Source organism: Berkeleyomyces rouxiae (genome assembly GCF_048999995.1).
Source record: "Berkeleyomyces rouxiae strain 22BRR77 chromosome Unknown BrBRR77_ptg000002l, whole genome shotgun sequence".
Taxonomy (NCBI): Eukaryota; Fungi; Ascomycota; class Sordariomycetes; order Microascales; family Ceratocystidaceae; genus Berkeleyomyces; species Berkeleyomyces rouxiae.
Window position 1 is genome coordinate 1,547,727 of NW_027396492.1, and position 19,560 is coordinate 1,567,286.

Sequence of the window (19,560 nt, forward strand, 5' to 3'; positions counted from 1 at the left end):
GCTGGAAGCTTGGCTGCAGTGCTAGCCTCAAGCTGTCGGAATGGGACAGACAGCATCCTTACGAGGTGGCAGGAGTCTCTCTGCTGTCCCACCTTCGCCCGGCCAGCTTTTGTGCCGGCTCCGCCGACTCCGCCGCCGTCTACTCGTCTCTCGGCATGTCCCGCTCCTTCGAGCCACGGAAATTATAGCACGACAGCCGTCCGTTGTCGTTGTAGACCAAGTCGTCTAGAGGCCACAGCGGTTAGCATATAGTTAGTCCGGTCTTCCGGTGGCTTTGTCCGGGGCCGACTCACTGAGGTCAACCGTCGTTCGGTACAGCTTGCCGGCTGAGGTTGAGCAAGTGCAAGTCAACAAGGCCGATTTGAGAGTGTCATCGCGCTTCGTGATACAGTCATGGCAGGAGTTGATGAATCCGCCTCTAAGAAAAAAAAAAACACCATCAGCAAGTTCCTCACCCAAGTCTCTGCCGGGGGGCAACTTACTCTTGGACAGCAACAAGCTTGCCCTGCTGGTTTCCATAACAATGCCGCAGCGGTAGTCTGTGTTTGTGTGTTCCTGTATCAGTCTCTCACATGTCTAGCTATCACTTCCGGCGCACCAAAACTCACTGGCTGTAGTCGTAGTCATAGTAGTTTGGGTTGTTGTTGTTGCAAAAGGTCCCGATGGTGTCTCCGTTCCGGATCTGCACGTTCTGCCACACACACGACCGCGCAAAGCCCTTGCCATTGCCCTGGGCAGCAACCAGTATCGGGGCCTGGAAACCCGGTGCCATGGCAATGGTAGCCACCAGAAAGACAATGGGAGAAAACATGGTAAAAGGACAGGCGGGTAGATAGCCAAAGAAACGGACAGAAGGGGGCCAGCAGGGCGAAGACGCGGAGGATGTCAGTGCAGCTACACTCTCGATAATCCAGGCGGACGGAGGTTCTTTTTATATTGTCCCGACTGTGGTGGTTTGTCCATATGCTGCTTCCTCATACCTTGCCGTGCGCCTTCAATCGTCGCCCACTCGTTGCTTTTGTCTCGGATGTCCACGGGACTCTTTGGCTCTGTGGCGCGGCAGATTCCTGATCTTTTGGGCCTCTTGCTCTGTCTTGGCCCAAGTGTGTGTACAAGGCGGTGTCATGCCAGTGAGCGTCCGAACCGTGATCGAGGCGGGATGGGGTAGATTTCAGGAGGTGATGAGATTGTTCTCGACTGTTTAGTGATACTCTTTGTTGCAGCACTGCTTGTTCCTCTTTGCCGTCTCTCTCACTGTCTCTTATACTTTTGCACTTTTCTGTCTTCATTATCCCCTTGTTCTCGACCAAGACCAGGCGTTGGAATCTCCCACAACCACCCCCGAATGATTGGCTTTCCCGGCACCAGACCTGTTTCCGCCTTCTCCTTCTTCCCTCTATTCCGCATATTTCTGTGTCACCTGACCAGCTGCAAAAAGTCACACGGTTGGCCTTTACGTTGCACAATCTGTCCAGCCTGAGACTTTGCATCCCCGGTCCAGACTCAGGCTTAAACCTGCGATGGCCCCTTCGTCTCATTCTTCTCCCATTGTTCCATCGGTTCTAGCTCAGTGGCTGCAAATCCAAATGTCTTGGGTTTTAGTGGCATTGTGCGGCTAGCCGCTGGGCAAAGAAGAAAAAAAGGAGAAATGAGAGAAGTGAGAGGCCCCTGGTTATAAGCGCCACCAGCTGTTAAATGGTTCGTGATATAACTACGCTCGCAGTAGTTGGTTATAAAAAAAGATACTTTGACACCTGTGCATCGGTCCTTGCCTTGTCCGCAGTTTTGGCTTGGCTCGAGCTCAGGGCAAGACACACTTGTGATGTCCATCTTCGCCTTCCACATTTGTGTCCCCAACACGTTGGTTTTGCTCTCAGTCACCAGATATCTTCGTATCATGGACGCACGACGTTGGCAAGCGAGGATTGTGTAAATGGTTACTAGGGTTAGCAAGCTGCAATACCCTAAATGCGGGCTTCCTTGGCTCTTCGTCTTGACACACATCACACTCCTCCAAAAAAGCAAAACGAAAAAAGGGGCAAAGGCATGAAGGATGTCATCTTCTTCTGGTCAAGAAAAGCGAAGCTAAACCAAAATCTGAACAGCAAAAGAAAAACGCCAAGCTTTTGCTGCACGGGCTTGACCAAGAAGTGACAACATGTGTGGAGCATAGGTACTTAGACAGTGCGTAATTTCTTGTGTTGGCACTGTTTGCACAGCATGTAGAGCACGTACGAGAAACAGTGCCCAATCCGGCCAAGACGTCTTACTCAAGTACCCTTGAGCTGTGGTGCTCTCTACTCTGTCCCCAGACCTTGATCCCAGCCCGTCAAAGCTCTTCCGCGTGGTCTAATCTCCAGGCAAACACGAACGAGGTTTGGGAGTCCTCTTTTTTCCTTCTTTTCTTGGCTTGCGTTATCGAGCACTTGGTCCACAAAGCTTCATGCAACATCGCCAGCAGAAGAAGAAACAAACTTCATCTCGCCAACGCTTTCCCGGAGTCCCGCGGAGATCAATCAAAAGTCAACTGTGCATTCCAGCCAGTCTCGAGAGTTTCCCTTGGCTCGCGGTGTTCTTCTTGTTGTTTACTGCTGGCTTCCCTTGCCCTTGTATCTGGGCCTGTTGCTAAAAGAAGAGACTTGTCCTTGTCCTAGACACCACACCATCCTAGCCTGCAACCCTCTCTTTTTTTAAAGTTTTTCGGTGGCTTGGAAGCGATTCTACAAGTGTAGTCTAGTAAAGTACAACGCATAGAGTACCACCTTCTATCTGCCTCAATCTGTCCAACGGCTCGCCACCTTGTCGCGAATCACACATCCCGCCATGTCGTACCATGCGCGACCCTCCGCATTAGGCGGCGCCAACCTGAACAATGACGCCGACAGCAGCCTCGACCTCGACTCCGACCTCGAAGCCGAACAGCCGGTGCACCACCGCAGCCGGCGGCACGGACCAGGCGCTTCTGACGCCGCCGCTTACACATCGGCCACACGCTGGCGCCACCAGGAATCCGGCAGCTACGCGCGCCACGCCGTGCCGCGCGACCGCGACGGCGGCTCGGGCAACACCAACGACCTGGCCGACTTTTTCAACTCGAGTCGCATTGAGCCCCCGGCGGGCGGCGGGCCCGCTAACGGCGCCACGCACCAGCCGATCCAGCTGCCGCCCGGCGTTGCGCCGCCCCTCGAGCCGCAGGACCCGACGCAGGTGCGCTGCGGTCCGCTGCTCAACTACCGCGGCATGGCGGACAATGGCTGCTGGTTGGGCAGCGTACTCGTGGTCACGTGCGGCGGCGGCGCAACGGTGCCCGACGCACCGCGACTCGTGCTGACGGCGACAACAGCGACTGCGTCGGCTGGTCTGCAGATGCCTGAGATGTTGGGAACCTGCTTGTACTCTGACCTGCGCTGCACGTTTTGGCAGTTTTCGCTCGAGGTGCCGTTGCTGGAGACGGCAATGCACTGGCGCTATGAAATGCCCGAGCTCCATGCGCCAAACAGCCGCTCGCTCCCCGCGCGTGAATTCTGCGTGCCCGCTGCGACCGAGTGCATGCGCAGCATGTTTTATTCGTGCAATGGCTTCAGCATCGGCACCGACGAGGAAGCATGGAGCGGCATTGCGCTGTGGAACGATGTGATGAGGCGCCATAAAGAAACACCCTTTCATGTGATGTAGGTTTTTTTAATCCATGGCCCGCAAACTCCCCGCATAAACATGATGTTGACCATATTCGGTGTAGGATTGGTGGTGGCGACCAAATATACAACGACAGTATCCGTGTGGACGGACCGCTGCGGGAGTGGACGCAAATATCCAATCCGAAAAAGCGCCGCGACCATGATTTCACCGACGACTTCCGACGGACATGCGACGACTACTACCTTGAAAACTACATCCGGTGGTACCGCAGACCCGAGTTTGCGCTCGCTAACAGCCAGATACCACAACTAAACATCTGGGACGACCATGACATCATAGACGGCTATGGCTCTTACATAGACGAATTCATGCGATGTGACATGTTCCGCGGCATTGGCGGCTGTGCCTACAAGTACTATGTGCTGTTCCAGCACCACCTACCACCGCCGCGTTTCTCGTATACTACCGACTCTCGTGGTCCTGAGATTCAGCTCGCCAATACCTATGTTGCGTCGCTGGAGCATATCCCGAGCATGTACATCATGGGGCCCAAGCCTGGGGTAAGTCGTGGCCCAGCAAGTACTATGAATAACCGTACCAAAGCCGCTGACACATCTTTTAGCCGTATATTGAACAACCTGCGTACCATCTGTACGCCCCGCTTGGCCCTAGAATGGCCATCATGGGACTTGATGCCAGGACTGAGCGTACAAGGCACCAGATCAACTTTCCCGAAACATATGAACTACTCTTCTCTCAGCTCAGACACAACCTGGCCACGGCCAGAAATCAAGGCGAGCCCATCAAGCACTTGCTCTTTTTACTCGGCATCCCCGTTGCTTACCCGCGTCTTACTTGGCTTGAAAACATCTTCCGCAGCCCAGTCATGGCACCCGTCAAGGTTCTTAACAGGCACTTTGGCGTGGCAGGTAGTCTCTTCAACCAATTTGACGGCAACATTGACTTGTTGGATGACCTCGACGACCACTATACAGCCAAGACGCACAAGCTTGAGCGGCGCGAGATGGTGGAGCGATTGCAAGCCATAGCAGCCGAGTTCTCGGTGCGCGTGACCTTTCTCGGCGGCGACGTGCACCTGGCAGCCATGGGGCGGTTCTACTCCAACCCCAGCCTCAAGATACCCGTAGAGCGCGATTTCCGCTTCATGCAGAATGTAGTGTCTTCGGCGATTGTCAACAAGCCGCCGCCGCAAGCAGTCGCAAACCTGCTTGCTAAGCGCAACAAGATCCACCATCTCAACAGCAGCACCGACGAGACCCTGCTCAATATGTTTGACCGCGACCCGGGCTCGACCGCGCGCACGTCCAAGAACAACCACTGCACCATGCCTAGCCGCAACTTTTCCATCCTGACGGAGAACTCGCCGTTGCGCGGCCACACCCAGAACGGATATGGGTACAACCAGGCCACGCCCTCAGAAGCGCCCACCACCACGCAGGGCACCAAGTTCGAGGGTGTCAGCGGCCACGGGCCCATGTGCCAGGACGAGATCCACGCGGGAACGCAACACAAGGCGGCTGATTTCGCAGCGCATGGCAAGGGCAACGACGGCAGCCTGGATGTAGTGATTTATGTGGAGATGGAACAGACAGACCGCCAAGGCCACACGTGTGGCTACGGCGTGACGGTGCCGACGCTGGAATACCGCGGGCCGGTACCAAACGTGTGGCAGACGCCCTTCCCGTCATCGGAGCCGGGCCACGAAGGACACCGCAACAGCAACCCGAAGCGCAGCGCACATAGCCACAGCGGCAGCAGCTCGGGATCGACAAACGCGTGAGGCCGGCGCTGGAGGACAGGCCCGGGCGGATATTGATAGCAGAATGTGAACAACGAGATTGTGTAGGAGCAAATGTGCCGTCGCCCAGCTGTGAAGGAGGGGAAGGGTCTTGGTTGGTGGAAACAGATTGTCACGTGAACCTCTGATTTTGCATTGTGCATACATGCGTGCTTGTTCCTTCCCGCCGGCAGATCCTATCTCGCAAGCTGATGTGGGGTCAGACTGCCAGCTGGCACAGGCTGGCTGAGCCTGGAGGGCAGGTAGGCGAACGAATTGCGTCTCCGGTAGTCAACAAACCAACTCATATCATTGTGTGAGCCCATCAGCGGCGCCTCATTGACACAATGGCCAGATAATCCCACTCCAAATTTCTTGAATTCACAGTTTCGCAACACAACACACCCTCCCTCACGTGCCCTTCATCAATCACCCTTGACCAAGTGGTAGCACCGTGTAGCTCCTGCAGGCACGACAAAAGCGGGGCCAGCGTTTTCAGCAGGGCCAAAGCCGTGATATGCCGCGTTCAGGATCGCGAAGCCCTGTTGGTCCCAGAGCGTCGAGAAAAAAAAATCACAGAAAACGGCTGCCGATCTCGGGTTTGTTCGCGATGTCGTCAGCTTGCGACAGGCTTCTGGGTTAATTTTGCTGATTTTATTGGTGGCTTTTTGGGGGGGGGGGGCCTAGCTTAGCCAAGGCTTCTGGGGAAAAAGCCCCACTGAACACGACAACCCATGCTTAGGCCGCAGTAAGCCGGCGCTCCAATTGGTGAAGCTTAGCTGCAGCTTCATTGACAGCCAAACAGCCAAGGGATACCGCGGCTGAAGCGACATTGCTGAGCTGCCGTGCAGAGAATTTAACAGCGCGCTTCCCGGGCTACTTGTCGTCGTCTCTTCTTCTTCTCTGCCGTTCTTGCAGTCTCTGTCTCCTCCAACACTCCCGTCCCCCACAGTAGTCTCCTCTTGAGCTTCCCCCTTCACACGCAACTCTCAAAATGGCGCCCTTTACTATGCGCTCGGCTTCTCTGGCAAGCTCCAGACTCAGCCTGCGGGCTTCAGTCTCGTCGGCCTCGAGAGCCACCTACGCCACCTTTGCCTCGTTCCAGACTCCCGCCGTCGACAACGAGCCCAATGTAGGCCGGCCCAGCACCCCATCTTCCAACACCACATCCAATATGACGTCCAGCTGCTAACTGCTAACCGCGTCATAACAGCATCACTATGCACAGGGATCCACCCAACGCGCCGGTTTGACAGCTGCCGTCGAGTCGCTCGGTAAGAAGCTACCTTTGCAGGTTCCCATTGTCATTGGCGGAAAGCAAATCAAGACCACAGCGACTCTGAAGCAGTCCAACCCCGCCGATCACGCCTCTGCCGTCGCCGAGTTTTCGACCGCCTCCGCCGCTGATGTTTCTGCCGCCATTGATGCCGCCCTGGCTGCTCGGGAGTCATGGGCCAACCTGCCGTTTGCCGACCGCGCCGCCGTCTTCCTCAAGGCCGCCGACCTGATCTCTACTAAGTACCGTTACGAGCTCATGGCTTCCACTATGCTCGGCCAGGGCAAGAATGCCTGGCAGGCAGAAATCGATACCGCAGCTGAGTTGGCCGACTTCTTCCGCTTCAATGTCAAGTATGCAACGGAGCTGTACGCCCAGCAGCCCAAGCACAACTCACCTGGCGTGTGGAACCGCGTCGAGTACCGCCCACTCGAGGGCTTCGTCTATGCCGTGACTCCCTTCAACTTTACGGCTATTGCTGGCAACCTGCCCGGCGCCCCTGCTTTAATGGGCAACGTCGTTGTCTGGAAGCCCTCAGACTCGGCCATTCTCAGCAACTGGCTCGTCTACAAGATCCTCCTTGAGGCTGGCCTGCCGCCCAATGTCATCCAATTCGTGCCTGGCAATGCAGTTGAGATTACCGAGATTGTTCTCAAGCACCGCCAGTTCTCTGCTCTGCATTTTACCGGCAGCACGGCTGTGTTCCGCAAGCTCTACGGCGAGATTGGTCAGGGAATTGCCGAGGGCCGGTACGTGTCCTACCCGCGCGTGGTGGGTGAGACTGGTGGCAAAAACTTCCACCTGGTTGACGCCTCGGCTGATCTGGACAACGCTGTGCTCCAGACGGTGCGTGGTGCTTTTGAGTACCAGGGCCAAAAGTGCAGTGCTACGTCACGCTTGTATGTCGCCAAGTCGGTGTGGCCCGAGTTCCGTGAGAAGCTGGTAGCTCACACTAAGTCGATTGTGCAGGGCGACCCCCGCACGGCAGCCAACTTCATGGGGCCCGTCATTCACAGCGGGTCCTTTGACAAGCTAGCTGGCGTCATTGACGCCGCCAAGACGGATTCCGAGCTGACTCTGTTGACGGGCGGTACGTACGACAAGTCCAAGGGTTTCTACATTGCGCCCACCATCTACGAGACGAGTAGCCCGACCCACAAGCTGCTAAGCACCGAGCTGTTCGGCCCCATCCTGACGGCGTACGTGTACGACGATGCGGCGCCGAGCGCGCTCGAGAATGTGTGCCAGCTGATCAACAGCACCGGTGAGTACGCGCTCACGGGCTCCGTGTTTGCGGCCGACCGCGAGATTGTGCGCTTCGCTGAGGACCGCCTACGAGATGCCGCCGGCAACTTTTACATCAACTGCAAGTCCACCGGCGCTGTGGTTGGGCAGCAGCCCTTTGGCGGCTCGCGCGCTTCAGGCACTAACGACAAGGCCGGCAGCCCGACGCTCCTGGGCCGCTTTGTCAGCATGCGCAGCATCAAGGAGGAGTTTATGGCTACCACTAAGGTAGTCTACCCGTCGAACGAGTAAAAGAGAAGTGCGGCAGCGTCACGAGGAGTTAGTTTGCGGAACCCGGCAGTCTAGCTGCGGGTCTGGCGTCTTTGGCATGCATATTGGGAAGCGATGGTCTTGAGTCTTTGGTTGTTTTCTTGGTTGTCTTTTCTTTTCTAGTTCTTCGGGTCTCTTAATGTTATCTGGTTTAACGCCGAGTGTGTTGCACTTTACTGCAAGTCTTTAAAAGGAGCACGTGCGCACCTGGACGGAGCTGCGGCTGTAACGACGCTCGAGAAGCGGCCCGTATGCTTTTGGCGGCTCAATGTTTTTTTTTGGGCCGTTTAGCCACACACGTGGTCGCAGGCTGACAGGCTTTTGCAGCCTTGTGCCAGGTGGCAACTCTGATATATTTTGCACCCAGTGAGACGCGACCCATAAAGATGCCGCACGAAAAGAGAAAGTCCGGGAAAAAAAAAACGGAAACAGCCAGCTCATGGGACTCGTGCACGGCTCGAGGCTAAAAATAAATCACGAGTCAACCAGCTAAAAGAACAATCAATTCGGCAGTAAAATAACGAGCTAGTGTTTGTTGTCATTGTGCCTTCCCAATCTGCAAGCCATGTGCCGGTTTGGTGGGCTGTGATTGGCCATGGCTCTCTTGCATGTGATTGGCCGTCCAGCCCAGAGGGGTTAAGATAGCCATGTCTGGCTGGTGGTAGTTGAGAATTGTGGCAGTTTTACGAGCTCGGAGACAGACCAGGCCCAAAGCCCAAAGACGGCGGACGAGCACTGACAGCGACTTTGCGTGTTCGTGCAGCTGCCAAAGTTCTTCTTTTTTACCAGGCAAAATCTCGGCTGGCGCTGGCTGCGTACGACCTGAAAACCCTCCCCCTCAGAGCCTGTGTCCAAATGTATGTATGTATGTATGTAGTAACTCTGGCTCAACTCCCCTGCCCGCAAGAAGTCGGTCAGATCGGATTGGATTGCCGAGCCCCAGATAACATGTTCTGCTTCTCATGCTGCCATTGGTCCCTGTCGCTGTAGAACTGCGCGTGCCGAATTAACTTGGACTGGTGCTGTCTAGGTTCTTCCTCCTCGAGATGATCCCTCCTCCCTCTGGCACTCCATCAAGACAAGCTCAACTTGGCTCTAGACGCGCCATAAAACTAGGCATTTGCGTTGCGAGCACGTTGCGGTCATAGTTTGTGCTTAAAGAGAGCCTTGCCAGTCTGTTCTGGCGTTTGGGCTACCCGTGCTCGTCCTCCTCTCCTGACTCTTTTCGTTAAAACTACCTGATCTAGCTATTCGTTCTACTTGTACAGGCACTTATCCCCGGATTATATCCACCCTGTTATTGCTTCTCTTCTTCTCATCCAGCATCGTTTCGTACCCAGCAATCAAAATCTGCCCCACCACTTCCAGCCAGCCCTCACGGATAGTTCAGAATGCCTCAGTCTCGCCTCCCTCTCACCCCATCATCAACAGAAATCAGAGGCAAAGATGACATCAGTCAGATCACCTGTCTTCAGATAGCCTTTGAGCTTCCCCCTCCCGCAATACACAATGCCGAGAAGCCTACAGCCGAACCCTCAGAAGCAAATATGTCCTCCTTCTCCACCGCCGCGGAAAGCCAAAGCCAAAGCAACAGCAAAAGCAGAAGCAAAAGCCACGGCATAAGCATGATGACAGCATACACATACCCTATCCAACCCTCGGAAACAGTCAAGTCCTGCAGGCGGGCACCACTCTCTTCCAGCAAATCGGCCGGGAATCTAAAGAACGCCTTTACTCTTCCGCCGCCGCCAACCCTCTCGCGCAAAATCATCCAAATGAAGCCCAAGACAAGCAGCCAGGACACGGCAAGACCCTCCAAAGCAACGCCGCAATCACCGACTACAAAGGGCGTATCGGCCGACTCAACTGCAACCGACACGAACGCGGCGTCGGCCGAGTCTGCATCAGAGATGCCTGCCGACGCTGCTCCGCTGCCCAAAAAGAAGCAGACTGCTGCGGCAAATGCCGTTGCCGGCCGGAAACAGGCGCGGAAGACGGCCCACAGCCTGATTGAACGACGGAGGCGCTCCAAGATGAACGAAGAGTTTGCTGTTTTGAAGAACATGATTCCGGCGTGTACCGGCGAGATGCACAAGCTAGCCATCCTCCAGGTACGACACCGTCTTATACCCGGCAAATGCCACCACGGTTGCTTTGAAGCCTTTGACTCATCTGAGTAGACGGAACTGACTCTCGCAATCTAGGCCTCAATCGAATATGTCCGCTATCTTGAAGACTGTGTCTCAAAACTCAAAGCCCAGCAAGAGGCCAGCGCAGATGCCTTCGCGGCCGGCTCACTGCCCCTGGCAGCCTTTGATTTACCCCAGTCCCAGTGCCAGGAGGACTATGACGACGACAACGAAAACGACGAAGATAACGACCCCAGCGCATGCCACAAGGGAAGCTCCGTGGCGAACGACATCGACATGGTCGACACGTGCTCATCTGTCGCCTCAACGTCAACAGCAGACTACCGATGCGACAGCTACGTCTCTAGCACGACATCACCGGCCTTTGAGCCACAGCAGTATTCCATGGGCCCGGGCTTTGCGGGGACTCCTGGGATTGGCGTCCCGGGATACGCAACACTCCCGAATTCGGCCCTGACAAGCCCGGCGCTATATCCACAGCGAGATGCGCGGGGGCTGGACCACGAGGCCACGGCTGCGCTGCTGATGCGGAATAGTGACAGGCGTGGAGAGCCAGAGACCCATTATGGACATGCCGGTGGACAGCACCAGAGTGCCGGCAGTGCGCGGGGCATGTCGGTGCGGGATCTTCTGAGCTCATGATTGGGGCGGTCTTGCACTTGGTAGTGGACCGTTGTCGGTTTCCACACGAGCCAGAATAAGCGGCTTGGTGTGGCGAGCTGGCGTCGCAATGCCCATCAGCGCCTCCATTTCATGGACGTAGTAGCATAGAACTCAGGCCAAGTTCCCTTGGGGAACCCGGCCACCAGTACAAATTAACGAGACATGCAAAGCCGCAGATGTTAACCTTGATTCATGTATTCATGTCTGGGGTACTACAAAGCAAATAGGCCCTGCTGTAAAATAAGCCATAAACCCGCACGGCTCCGCCTCTCTTGTACACCTCCAAAGTTGGGGCTCGGTTTCTATTATGTAACCGGACCGGGGGAGCTCCGGCAAGAAACCGGTGGGAAAGGTGACACCAGCCTCTCACATCGCATGTTTGCTACTGCCGTGTGACGCAAGGCTTGGACACAGCAGTCTCACAGTCTCCCAAACAAGCTCAACCTGGGCGTTTTACTCCTAGCCCTAGCTCACGACCTCATTTTTCCCTGCGTGTCCTATAGTTCTCCTCCGGTGCAATATCTTGAAGCTTCACGCCTCTCGAAGCGTTACCCACATTACACTACAATCTACACAACACCTCATCAGTTTCCTCTACACACTACGAGACATCATCACGATGTCTTTCGTCATTGAAGTCCCCGCGCTTCAAAGCCCCAGGGGGCGCCTCTCTCTGCCTGAAGCTAACAGCAATGGCAAGTCCAAGAACACCCACGTCGAACCTGTGTATACGGTACCTTATTTTGGATATTCTTCATCGATTCCAACGCCAGACCCAGGCGACATTGTCGACGGCCTCGAGCTGCCCAAGAGTAGCCACGCGAATGTCCCGTCGCTGTCGGCAGCCAAGATTGAAAGCCCGCGTCTAGTTTCCTTGTCCAGGACCGGCACACCATTCCCTGAAGAAGTCAGAAGTGACTTGGGCGGTAGTGTCTCTATCGCCAGCGAAAAGCAAAGAAAGAAGAAGGCCGGAAAGATCAGCCTGGGGAAGAGTCCCCAAATCACCAAACTTGGTGCTTTTAGACACCCGTGGAATACACACCTTACAGCTGCAGACCCGGCCTCGTCCTGGTTTGCACGCAAAAGCGAACAATCGGAAAGTGAGGCTTCTGCCAGCTGGAACGATGCCAGCTCCCACTGGGAGGGCATGTGCACCAGCGACAGGGAGTCTGGAACGCTTGACCCGTCCGACACAGGAAGCACCTCCGAGGTAGCTAGGCCTACTACTAAGAACAAGAACAAGAAGGGCAAAAAAACCAAGGCCGTCAAGAAAATCCAAAGTTCTGAGAAGCAGCCAGTCAAGCTGAAACTGGGCCTCAACTTGAAGCTGGATATCGAACTCAAGGCCGAAATCGAGGGTGATATCACTATCTCTCTGGTGTAAGTCTCTCTCTTGCAGTCAGCCAGCCAGCCCTACACCCTACTTCCAACCCAGCCCATCCACTAACTCCCTGATCCGGACTCTACAGCTAACGCACACCGCGACCTGCGCCGGATAACCCGGCGCTTCCCGTATCGCTTTTCCTTTTCTCTCTACAGCGCCGAAACAACGCCCACGCCACGCAGCTCTCCGCGAATCCATCTTGACCCCGACCACGAGGGGTGCTCAACCCTTGAAAACGTGGGCCATGAGCTGTTCTTTTTGCGCGTCGGCACAATTAGATTCTACCAACGCTGGCAGGATCAGCGCGTCTCGCCTTTCCTGACGGGCTTGGTGATTCTGGTTTTATTGGTTATGGGCTTCGTGGTAGGCTTTTTGGCACGAGGGGCACTGGCTGTAAAGGGTGTATGTGGCAGTGATGGGGATATGTTCATGATGCCCTCGCCTGTGGGTATTCACCAATACGATTAGCTAGTTAGAAGCGGTATTGGTTTGGAAGGTTGTCTCTCTATATATTCATTATAGCCTACCGCTCTCCTTCTTTTCCGCCGACCCTAAACATGATATTTGTATGACAGACAAAGAAACACCAAAGCTTCAAAAAGGGTAACACGGGAAATTTCTACCATCACTTCCTGGCTATCAGGCATCGTAATCGCGTCCCTAACGCTTTATACGCTGCCGAGTAAGATCATCTTGGGCATCTTTGACCAAAAACCTACGCAAGTGGCGTGTTAGTTGATAGTGTCAGAGACGGGGCAGACTCACAGCAGCATATAACTTACTTGTACCATAGAATCGTGGGAAATATGGTCCCGAAGTGCCACAGGCTGTGTGCATCGATACTACGTGCAAACGGCTCAAATTCTAGCAGCTCCAAACTCATGGCCATCATAACCCAGGCAACTGTAAGACCAGGCCAGGCCGACCAGAAGTTTCCGGTACGGCAGTACGCCGAGATACTGAACCAAGTCCAGAGCAAGTTCTGTACCACGCCCACGCCCACATTGGCTGCCATGTTGTACGTGTAGTCCCATCGCACAAGCTTCAGGTAGCCGACATGGCCGGCGTACATGGCCAGACACGCCAGCGTCCAGGTCCTACGGATGCCGCGGAACTGGCGCTCGGGGCGGTCGAGACGGAAGAAGCGGATGACGGTGTAGTACATGCCGTACAGCACCGAGGCGCCAGCGGCGAAATAGTCGAGCTGCTCGGTAGCGCGGAAGTCGCGCGTGTGGAAAATGGTGCTGAAGACCCACGAGGCCATGCCGAAGTAGGCCAGGCCCTCGTAGTACTTGCGCAGCGAGTACTGCGGCGGGATGTAGGCGCGCACGGCGCGCAGGCCGCGCCGGTGCGCAATGAAGTTGCCCACGCTGCAGAGCACGCTGAACGGCTCCTGCATGCCCAGCAGCCGCACAAATGGCCACTTGCCATGGAACTGCACCACCGGCTCGTCGTTGGCCTTGCGCCGGTCCGTGATGATGTGCTGGCACGTGTAGTCGCATTCCGAGGGACAATTCCAGAGCAGCGCCCGATGAAGCAGCGGGATCGGCGTCACGGGGGAGAAGCCATCGGCGCCGCAGTTTTCGCTGATGCATATCTGCAGAGAGAGAAAGGGTTAGCCATGGGGCTCGCAGCTGGCCCGGGGGCGAGGGGGATGCTCCCGGAAGAGGCAAATAGCCCGGCGCAGGCCAGCCGGCGTGGTGTCCGTACATTCACACACTCCCGAAACTCGGGCAGGCGATCGCCAATGGACGCATGCGCGGCGCCGGCAAGCAGCATTGCAGCCAGCGTTGCCGTAAGGATCGATCTCTCGCGTCGCATTTCGGCGTGTTTCGGGCGCAGACGGAGCGGGTATCGTAGGATCGGAGGAGAGAAGGCTCTACTGAGAAGAGACTGTTGAGCACATGTAGGCGAGGCTGGGCATAAATAATACAAGTCGCTCGGTAGATACCACCAACAGACAGCGGCAGCTCGGAGGCCAGAGGTGCAGGTGCAGCCAAGAAAAAAAAAGAATATTACTTGGCCAGATTGCCAGTGCTGGGCGTGGTCGAAGTGGAGGAGGAAATGCACGCTGGAAGCCCCTGATCAGGCCTTGACTGAAGGCGGGCTTCAAGGTGGCCCTGAGGGGCGCTTTTAGGCGGCAATTAGCATGTGAGCCTGCATAATACAAGTAAGTATGCATAATGGCTAACTACCCCACATCGCCAACACCACCGGAACACAGTGAAACAATTGGCAAAACACTGGCCAGGCGGCCAAATCTGTCTATGCATGGCTCCTAACTCTGCAGCTTCTCATCACGTCTCGTAAATAAACATCTTATATCTGTCTGCGGCTGTGTGGACTACCTGTGTTTACTAAACAATGCGTCGTGGTATCGCTCCGCCTTCCCATCCCCCTTTTTGCAGCCGTCCTTGCTCTCCCAAGCTGTCGCCATCATCTGCATCCTCCGACCCCCAGAGAATCAAACACTCGGGAGAACTCCATGTCCAGTCAACCCAGCCGTGGTCCCAGCATATAATTCTCCCCCGCGTCCATTGCGTCCGAGTTACCGTTGCGCGTCGGCGCCACCACCAGGAACACAACATGGCGATGGATCCCAGGACGTGGAGGCAATGCACGCCTCGGTGGAGCGCATGGGAGGACGGCTGCTTGCTCGTGGGCGTCAGGGAGGTCGGTTGCGACGCTTGATTTGCGCGTATGCACAGAGCACCAGCTTCGGCATATGGTGTGTCAAGGCTCTCACATGAAGTCGTCACTGTGTGCTCGTTAGTAGCTGCCCCTGTCCCTATCTCATGCCGGCATAATAACCGCGGAGGGGGAAACTCACTCGCCAAACTCGTCTTCATAGGTGTTGGTATCAGCAACGCCAGGCCGGCTGGCGTTGAGCGAAGTCTTGGTCTTGGCAGCCTTGGACTTCTTGCCAGTCTTCTCCGCCGCCTTCTCCTCACGCATCTTCTCGTTGCCCAGCGCCGTCAGCACACTGGCAAGCTTCTTGATCTGGTCGCTCGCCAGCTCGCGGGCCAGCTGCTTGGTGAACTCCTGGAGGAATAGGCTGTAGTGAGGCTTCTTGGACGACTGCGACAGGACCGGGACCAACGTGTTGCGTAGGTTCTCGAACTGGGTCTTGGTCAAGGGGTTAAACAGAGGCATCTTGGTCATGTCAACCGTCGAGCTGGGGTCGTTGGCATCGGTGATCACAGCCGTGCCAATGGTGGCACCCTTGCGGTTGGGGTTGATACCAATGGAGCCAAACAGGTCTTCGGCGTGGCTAAGGTCCGCCTCCTTCTCGGAGCGACGGAGGCGTGCGCGACGCTCGGCGTCGTCCTCGTAGTCCTCGAAGCCATCGCCGGCCAGCTCGGCAGCGCGCTCGGCCTTGAGCTCGGCAATGCGCTCGGCCTTGGACTTCTTGGGCTTGGCTGCCTCAGCGGCCTTCTTGGCTTCAGCGGCGGCGGCCTTCTTGGCCTTTTCGGCCTCATCCTCAGAGTCCTCATCCCAGGCATCGGCAACCTATATCATCAAGAAGCATTGAACTGGTTAGCTAGCGGCTTGTCATAATACTTCGTGAACAAAGTGAAGGGTCCATGTTGAGCAGCAACACAAGCGTTGGAATATCAAGATACACAGTGCATCGAAAAATCGAGTGGCCATAACATACATCGCTATCGTTCTCCTCTTCGTCGTCAAACTTGGCTCCACGGCGGAGGGGGGCAGCAGGGGGGGGGGAAGGAGGGGCACTGGTAACACCCTCCTCTTCGTCATCTGTTGAAAGGAAACGCCAGCGGTCAGCCCGGTCCGAAACACATACGCTGTCATGTGAGTGATAGTCTGAGTCTGCAGGACCCAGGCCTTTCACGTTCTGCCTCTACTGTACATCCGAGACCTGCTCTTGTGGGTGCAACACGCTCCCTTCCCGGAGTCGTAAGCTAGCCTGCCCATGCGCAGTGGGACACAAGGTTGAAAGAACTTACCCCACTTGGGCGCCATGATGTCACTTGGTAAAGTGTGTTTGTGGAAGAAAAGAGGGAAAAGAAAATAAAGAGAGAGTGGGTGGTACGGTGGCTATTTTCTCGGGTCGTAGATCGGGCGAGTGTGATCTTTGTGGCGGAGACGTCCGGGAGGCTTAACTGGCGAGTGGTGGTGGAGGTTTGGGATGTTTGCAAGAATGGCCCAGTCTAAAATTCTTGTGGGCTGTAGTACGGTGTGGGTATATTTCTCTACACTGTAAGATATTGTAGACCTTGTGCTGTGCTTCACAGTGCGTCCTGCTTTATCAGATAAAAAAAAAAAAAAAAGGCTTTAGTGGGCTGTATTCCCATGGAACTCTCGAGAACACCATAGTTGCCAACAGGAACGAAGTTTCTCGATAAAGCTCGATAAAGCTTTCAAAAATTCCGCCGGATTTCTCGTTTTCAGTTCTCTGATTTGTGTCTATGCTCTTCCATGGAAGTCACATAAACAAAAAAAAAAAAAAAAAAAAAAACTCGAAAACGAAAAGTTATTTTCATATATTCTCCGATACGGGGAATCGAACCCCGGCCTTCTCGGTGAGAGCGAGATATCCTAGCCCCTAGACCATATCGGACGTGTTTTCCTGTTATTGACAGGGTTTCCCAAAACGGAAATATATTCCCTTTGTTAGGGCTCGGGTAGAAAGTTAACGTCTAGATATTTTCCTTATGATTCAACGACGTCATAGTCCATGGGTTTAGTGATGAATATGTTTCAACGTAATATCGTTACATTTCACAGTTTGTGCAAGAAATAGTATAACTATAGAGTACGCATCTTTATTTGGTATTTATGGTTTATACAAGGCAAAGAATCAACAGCATCATAACAAAGGAAAAATATGTGTGTCAAACATGAAGGGGTCGAGAAAGGAAATGGGGAATGAACGTGGGAATCGTGACAAAGGGACGAATAAGTCAAGTATAACAGCTTGAGCAGACGAAATGACGTGAGCCTTGACGTGAGCTCAAAGACGGTTTAGCATCAAAGTTGGAGAATAGAAGGAAATGATGGAAAAAGAATGACTGAAAGTTAGTTAAAGCGGTTGTGAGCTTGTTCACGCTCACACTCATCAATGAATCGATAAATGCCTGCAAGGCCTTCAAAGTCGTTGGAGCAGTGAAAGCCAGTGCTAGGCAAGCTGGCAGCATAGGGAGGGGACGGCCCCAAAAACGACATTTCGTCTACTTCAGAGAGCCATGGATTGTCTTCCTCAGTTGCAAACATGTCTAGGATGCTGTTGCCCGGCGTAAGGGAGAGCTCAGGCGACAACGCAATGGCACATGCATCTGCATCGTCGATGTCGGGCGCAAAAGGGAACTTCAAGGCGAGGCTGACGTCTGGAGACTTTCCAAAGCTAGGGTCCTCGCCAATGACTCCCCTCTGCATGCCTAGATCGTCGCAAATATTGTCAAGAGTTTTGGCGTCGACGCCTGGGAATCGAACGCGAATACGATTCGACGATTCGAGGGTTATCGGTAGATCCCCCAGTTCAGAAAGCTTCTTCAGGTCTTCGAATACGACTGAGAGATCCTTCCAAGCCCGCAAAAAGTCCAGAGCCAGCTCATCCATGACGCCATCGGCATTCAGAGTAGAGGCGGCAATGGTCTTCTTATCCAGACCCTCGGTAGAGCCAGCGTTGAAGTCAACCGCAGCAAGGGGGCTCAGGGCAGTGACGGTGGGGCTGATGGTGAAGTCGACGAAGGAGCCAGGAAGGGTGCGAGGAGCCTTGATGGCGTTCTGGACCTTCTTTTCGTCTTCGAGGCAGATGGCACGGAAGTTGGCGTTGCCGTGACTGTCAAGTCCGTTGAAGCGAGCGCGCTGGCCCGAGAAACAAAAGGCCCGCATGGCCTGAGAAACATTGTTGACTACCTGTGCGGGGGAAGTTGGGGTATGGGAAAAGTACCGAACACCGGCGGCTCCGCTCAACGAATATCCGCCAGCAGTACGGGGGATGGCACCGCCGGTCAGGTTGGGGCGGAGCGTGGTGCAAAAGGGTGCACGGCCTGATTGCTGGGTGACGCGTGTAGCAGTCTCCGACTTGGGAAACTTGGAGCGGTCGAAGCGGGCAACGCCAGACTCTGTGGTCAGATAGCGGCGGAGAGACTGTAAGAATCCAGTCTGTTTCTTGGGTGTGCTAAAGGCCTTAATGCGGGGCACACGGCGCTGTGGGCGTGACACAGTGGTAGTGGCAATTGGTTGGCGGGCGTTGTTCGTGATGTAGCGGGCATGGCCAGCTTGGTTTGTGGTAGTATTGAGTTTCGTTCGTAAAGCTCGTGAGCCTTTTGTAAATGCCACACGCAAGAGCCTCAGGGCTGCTGGAGCCCATGGCCCTCCGGCTGGTGACATCCTGGTATTAGGTGAGGCCAAGAGCCTGGTGGGTTGTCAAAGAGTCAGGCAGTAACAGACTATGGGGCAGACAGTCACTTCAAAGACGTGGAAGTCATGTAGTTAAGTCCAAGAAAAAGCAGCTCAAGCTTCAGTTGGGGGAAATCGACAGTATATGTATAAAACACACAGCTAAGCAACACCTGGCCATGCAGCTGACATGGCTGAGGTTCAGATCCTCTTTGTTGTCTCATATAACATGTATCTGCCTCTTTTTTCTGCCTCTTCGTGCCTTAGCTCGGCTGCGCAGGGAAAGCGAGTTCCTACTCACCGACTTCTGCATGTTGCAGGGCATGTGAGCGTCGTCGTTTACGTGAGATATGGGAATATAGTACATGGGAGGAGGGTCCCTAGCCAACCCAGTCCATTAACCCAAAACGGACAAACACCTCGGCGGCCTCATATCTTAGTCCTATCAGCCTGAGCCACACCTTCCACGCCACACGTGGTCTAACCGTTTGTGGCGTCGCTCCACATTTTATCAAAGGAAGCCCCCACTTCTCCAACCGCCATAAAATCTAGCTCGATGGAATGCGAAGGCAAATTTTTCTTTCTTCCCATCTTACATCGCAAGTCTTTCGTTGAGTCGACAATTGTCTGCACGATTTTGATTGTGTATCCGTTTCTTGCTCTCGCTCATTGAGCTCGGTCAGCGCGTCCCCTTAAAGTCAAGGCGACGCGCTACCAACCACAATGG

At 54.8% G+C, this 19,560-nt stretch overlaps 8 protein-coding genes across 8 annotated transcripts; 4 read left to right on the top strand and 4 right to left on the bottom strand.

Annotated features, from left to right (window-relative positions):
- Positions 1–139: 139 nt before the first annotated feature.
- On the bottom strand, positions 140–811 carry BROUX77_001982 (uncharacterized protein; the record flags this gene model as incomplete). Its single annotated transcript, XM_073746471.1, has 4 exons — positions 140–225; positions 294–418; positions 483–539; positions 609–811. The coding sequence occupies 4 exons, from the start codon at positions 809–811 to the stop codon at positions 140–142; spliced, it is 471 nt and encodes a 156-aa protein (XP_073607064.1).
- Positions 812–2,823: 2,012 nt separating this feature from the next.
- Positions 2,824–5,440, top strand: BROUX77_001983 (uncharacterized protein; the record flags this gene model as incomplete). The annotated part of the gene is made up of 3 exons (XM_073746472.1): positions 2,824–3,671; positions 3,740–4,199; positions 4,262–5,440. The coding sequence occupies 3 exons, from the start codon at positions 2,824–2,826 to the stop codon at positions 5,438–5,440; spliced, it is 2,487 nt and encodes an 828-aa protein (XP_073607065.1).
- Positions 5,441–6,431: 991 nt separating this feature from the next.
- Positions 6,432–8,249, top strand: BROUX77_001984 (uncharacterized protein; the record flags this gene model as incomplete). Its single annotated transcript, XM_073746473.1, has 2 exons — positions 6,432–6,569; positions 6,651–8,249. The coding sequence occupies 2 exons, from the start codon at positions 6,432–6,434 to the stop codon at positions 8,247–8,249; spliced, it is 1,737 nt and encodes a 578-aa protein (XP_073607066.1).
- A 1,409-nt stretch (positions 8,250–9,658) lies between these two features.
- Positions 9,659–11,059, top strand: BROUX77_001985 (uncharacterized protein; the record flags this gene model as incomplete). The annotated part of the gene is made up of 2 exons (XM_073746474.1): positions 9,659–10,378; positions 10,472–11,059. 2 exons carry the CDS (start codon positions 9,659–9,661, stop codon positions 11,057–11,059), a joined length of 1,308 nt encoding a protein of 435 aa, XP_073607067.1.
- Positions 11,060–11,699: 640 nt separating this feature from the next.
- BROUX77_001986 (uncharacterized protein) lies at positions 11,700–12,932 on the top strand (the record flags this gene model as incomplete). The annotated part of the gene is made up of 2 exons (XM_073746475.1): positions 11,700–12,460; positions 12,620–12,932. The coding sequence occupies 2 exons, from the start codon at positions 11,700–11,702 to the stop codon at positions 12,930–12,932; spliced, it is 1,074 nt and encodes a 357-aa protein (XP_073607068.1).
- A 192-nt stretch (positions 12,933–13,124) lies between these two features.
- BROUX77_001987 (uncharacterized protein) lies at positions 13,125–14,285 on the bottom strand (the record flags this gene model as incomplete). Its single annotated transcript, XM_073746476.1, has 3 exons — positions 13,125–13,179; positions 13,247–14,061; positions 14,175–14,285. 3 exons carry the CDS (start codon positions 14,283–14,285, stop codon positions 13,125–13,127), a joined length of 981 nt encoding a protein of 326 aa, XP_073607069.1.
- Positions 14,286–15,290: 1,005 nt separating this feature from the next.
- BROUX77_001988 (uncharacterized protein) lies at positions 15,291–16,451 on the bottom strand (the record flags this gene model as incomplete). Its single annotated transcript, XM_073746477.1, has 3 exons — positions 15,291–15,974; positions 16,123–16,226; positions 16,436–16,451. The coding sequence occupies 3 exons, from the start codon at positions 16,449–16,451 to the stop codon at positions 15,291–15,293; spliced, it is 804 nt and encodes a 267-aa protein (XP_073607070.1).
- A 1,056-nt stretch (positions 16,452–17,507) lies between these two features.
- On the bottom strand, positions 17,508–18,824 carry BROUX77_001989 (uncharacterized protein; the record flags this gene model as incomplete). The annotated part of the gene is made up of 1 exon (XM_073746479.1): positions 17,508–18,824. One exon carries the CDS (start codon positions 18,822–18,824, stop codon positions 17,508–17,510), a length of 1,317 nt encoding a protein of 438 aa, XP_073607071.1.
- Between the last annotated feature and the right edge of the window lie 736 nt (positions 18,825–19,560).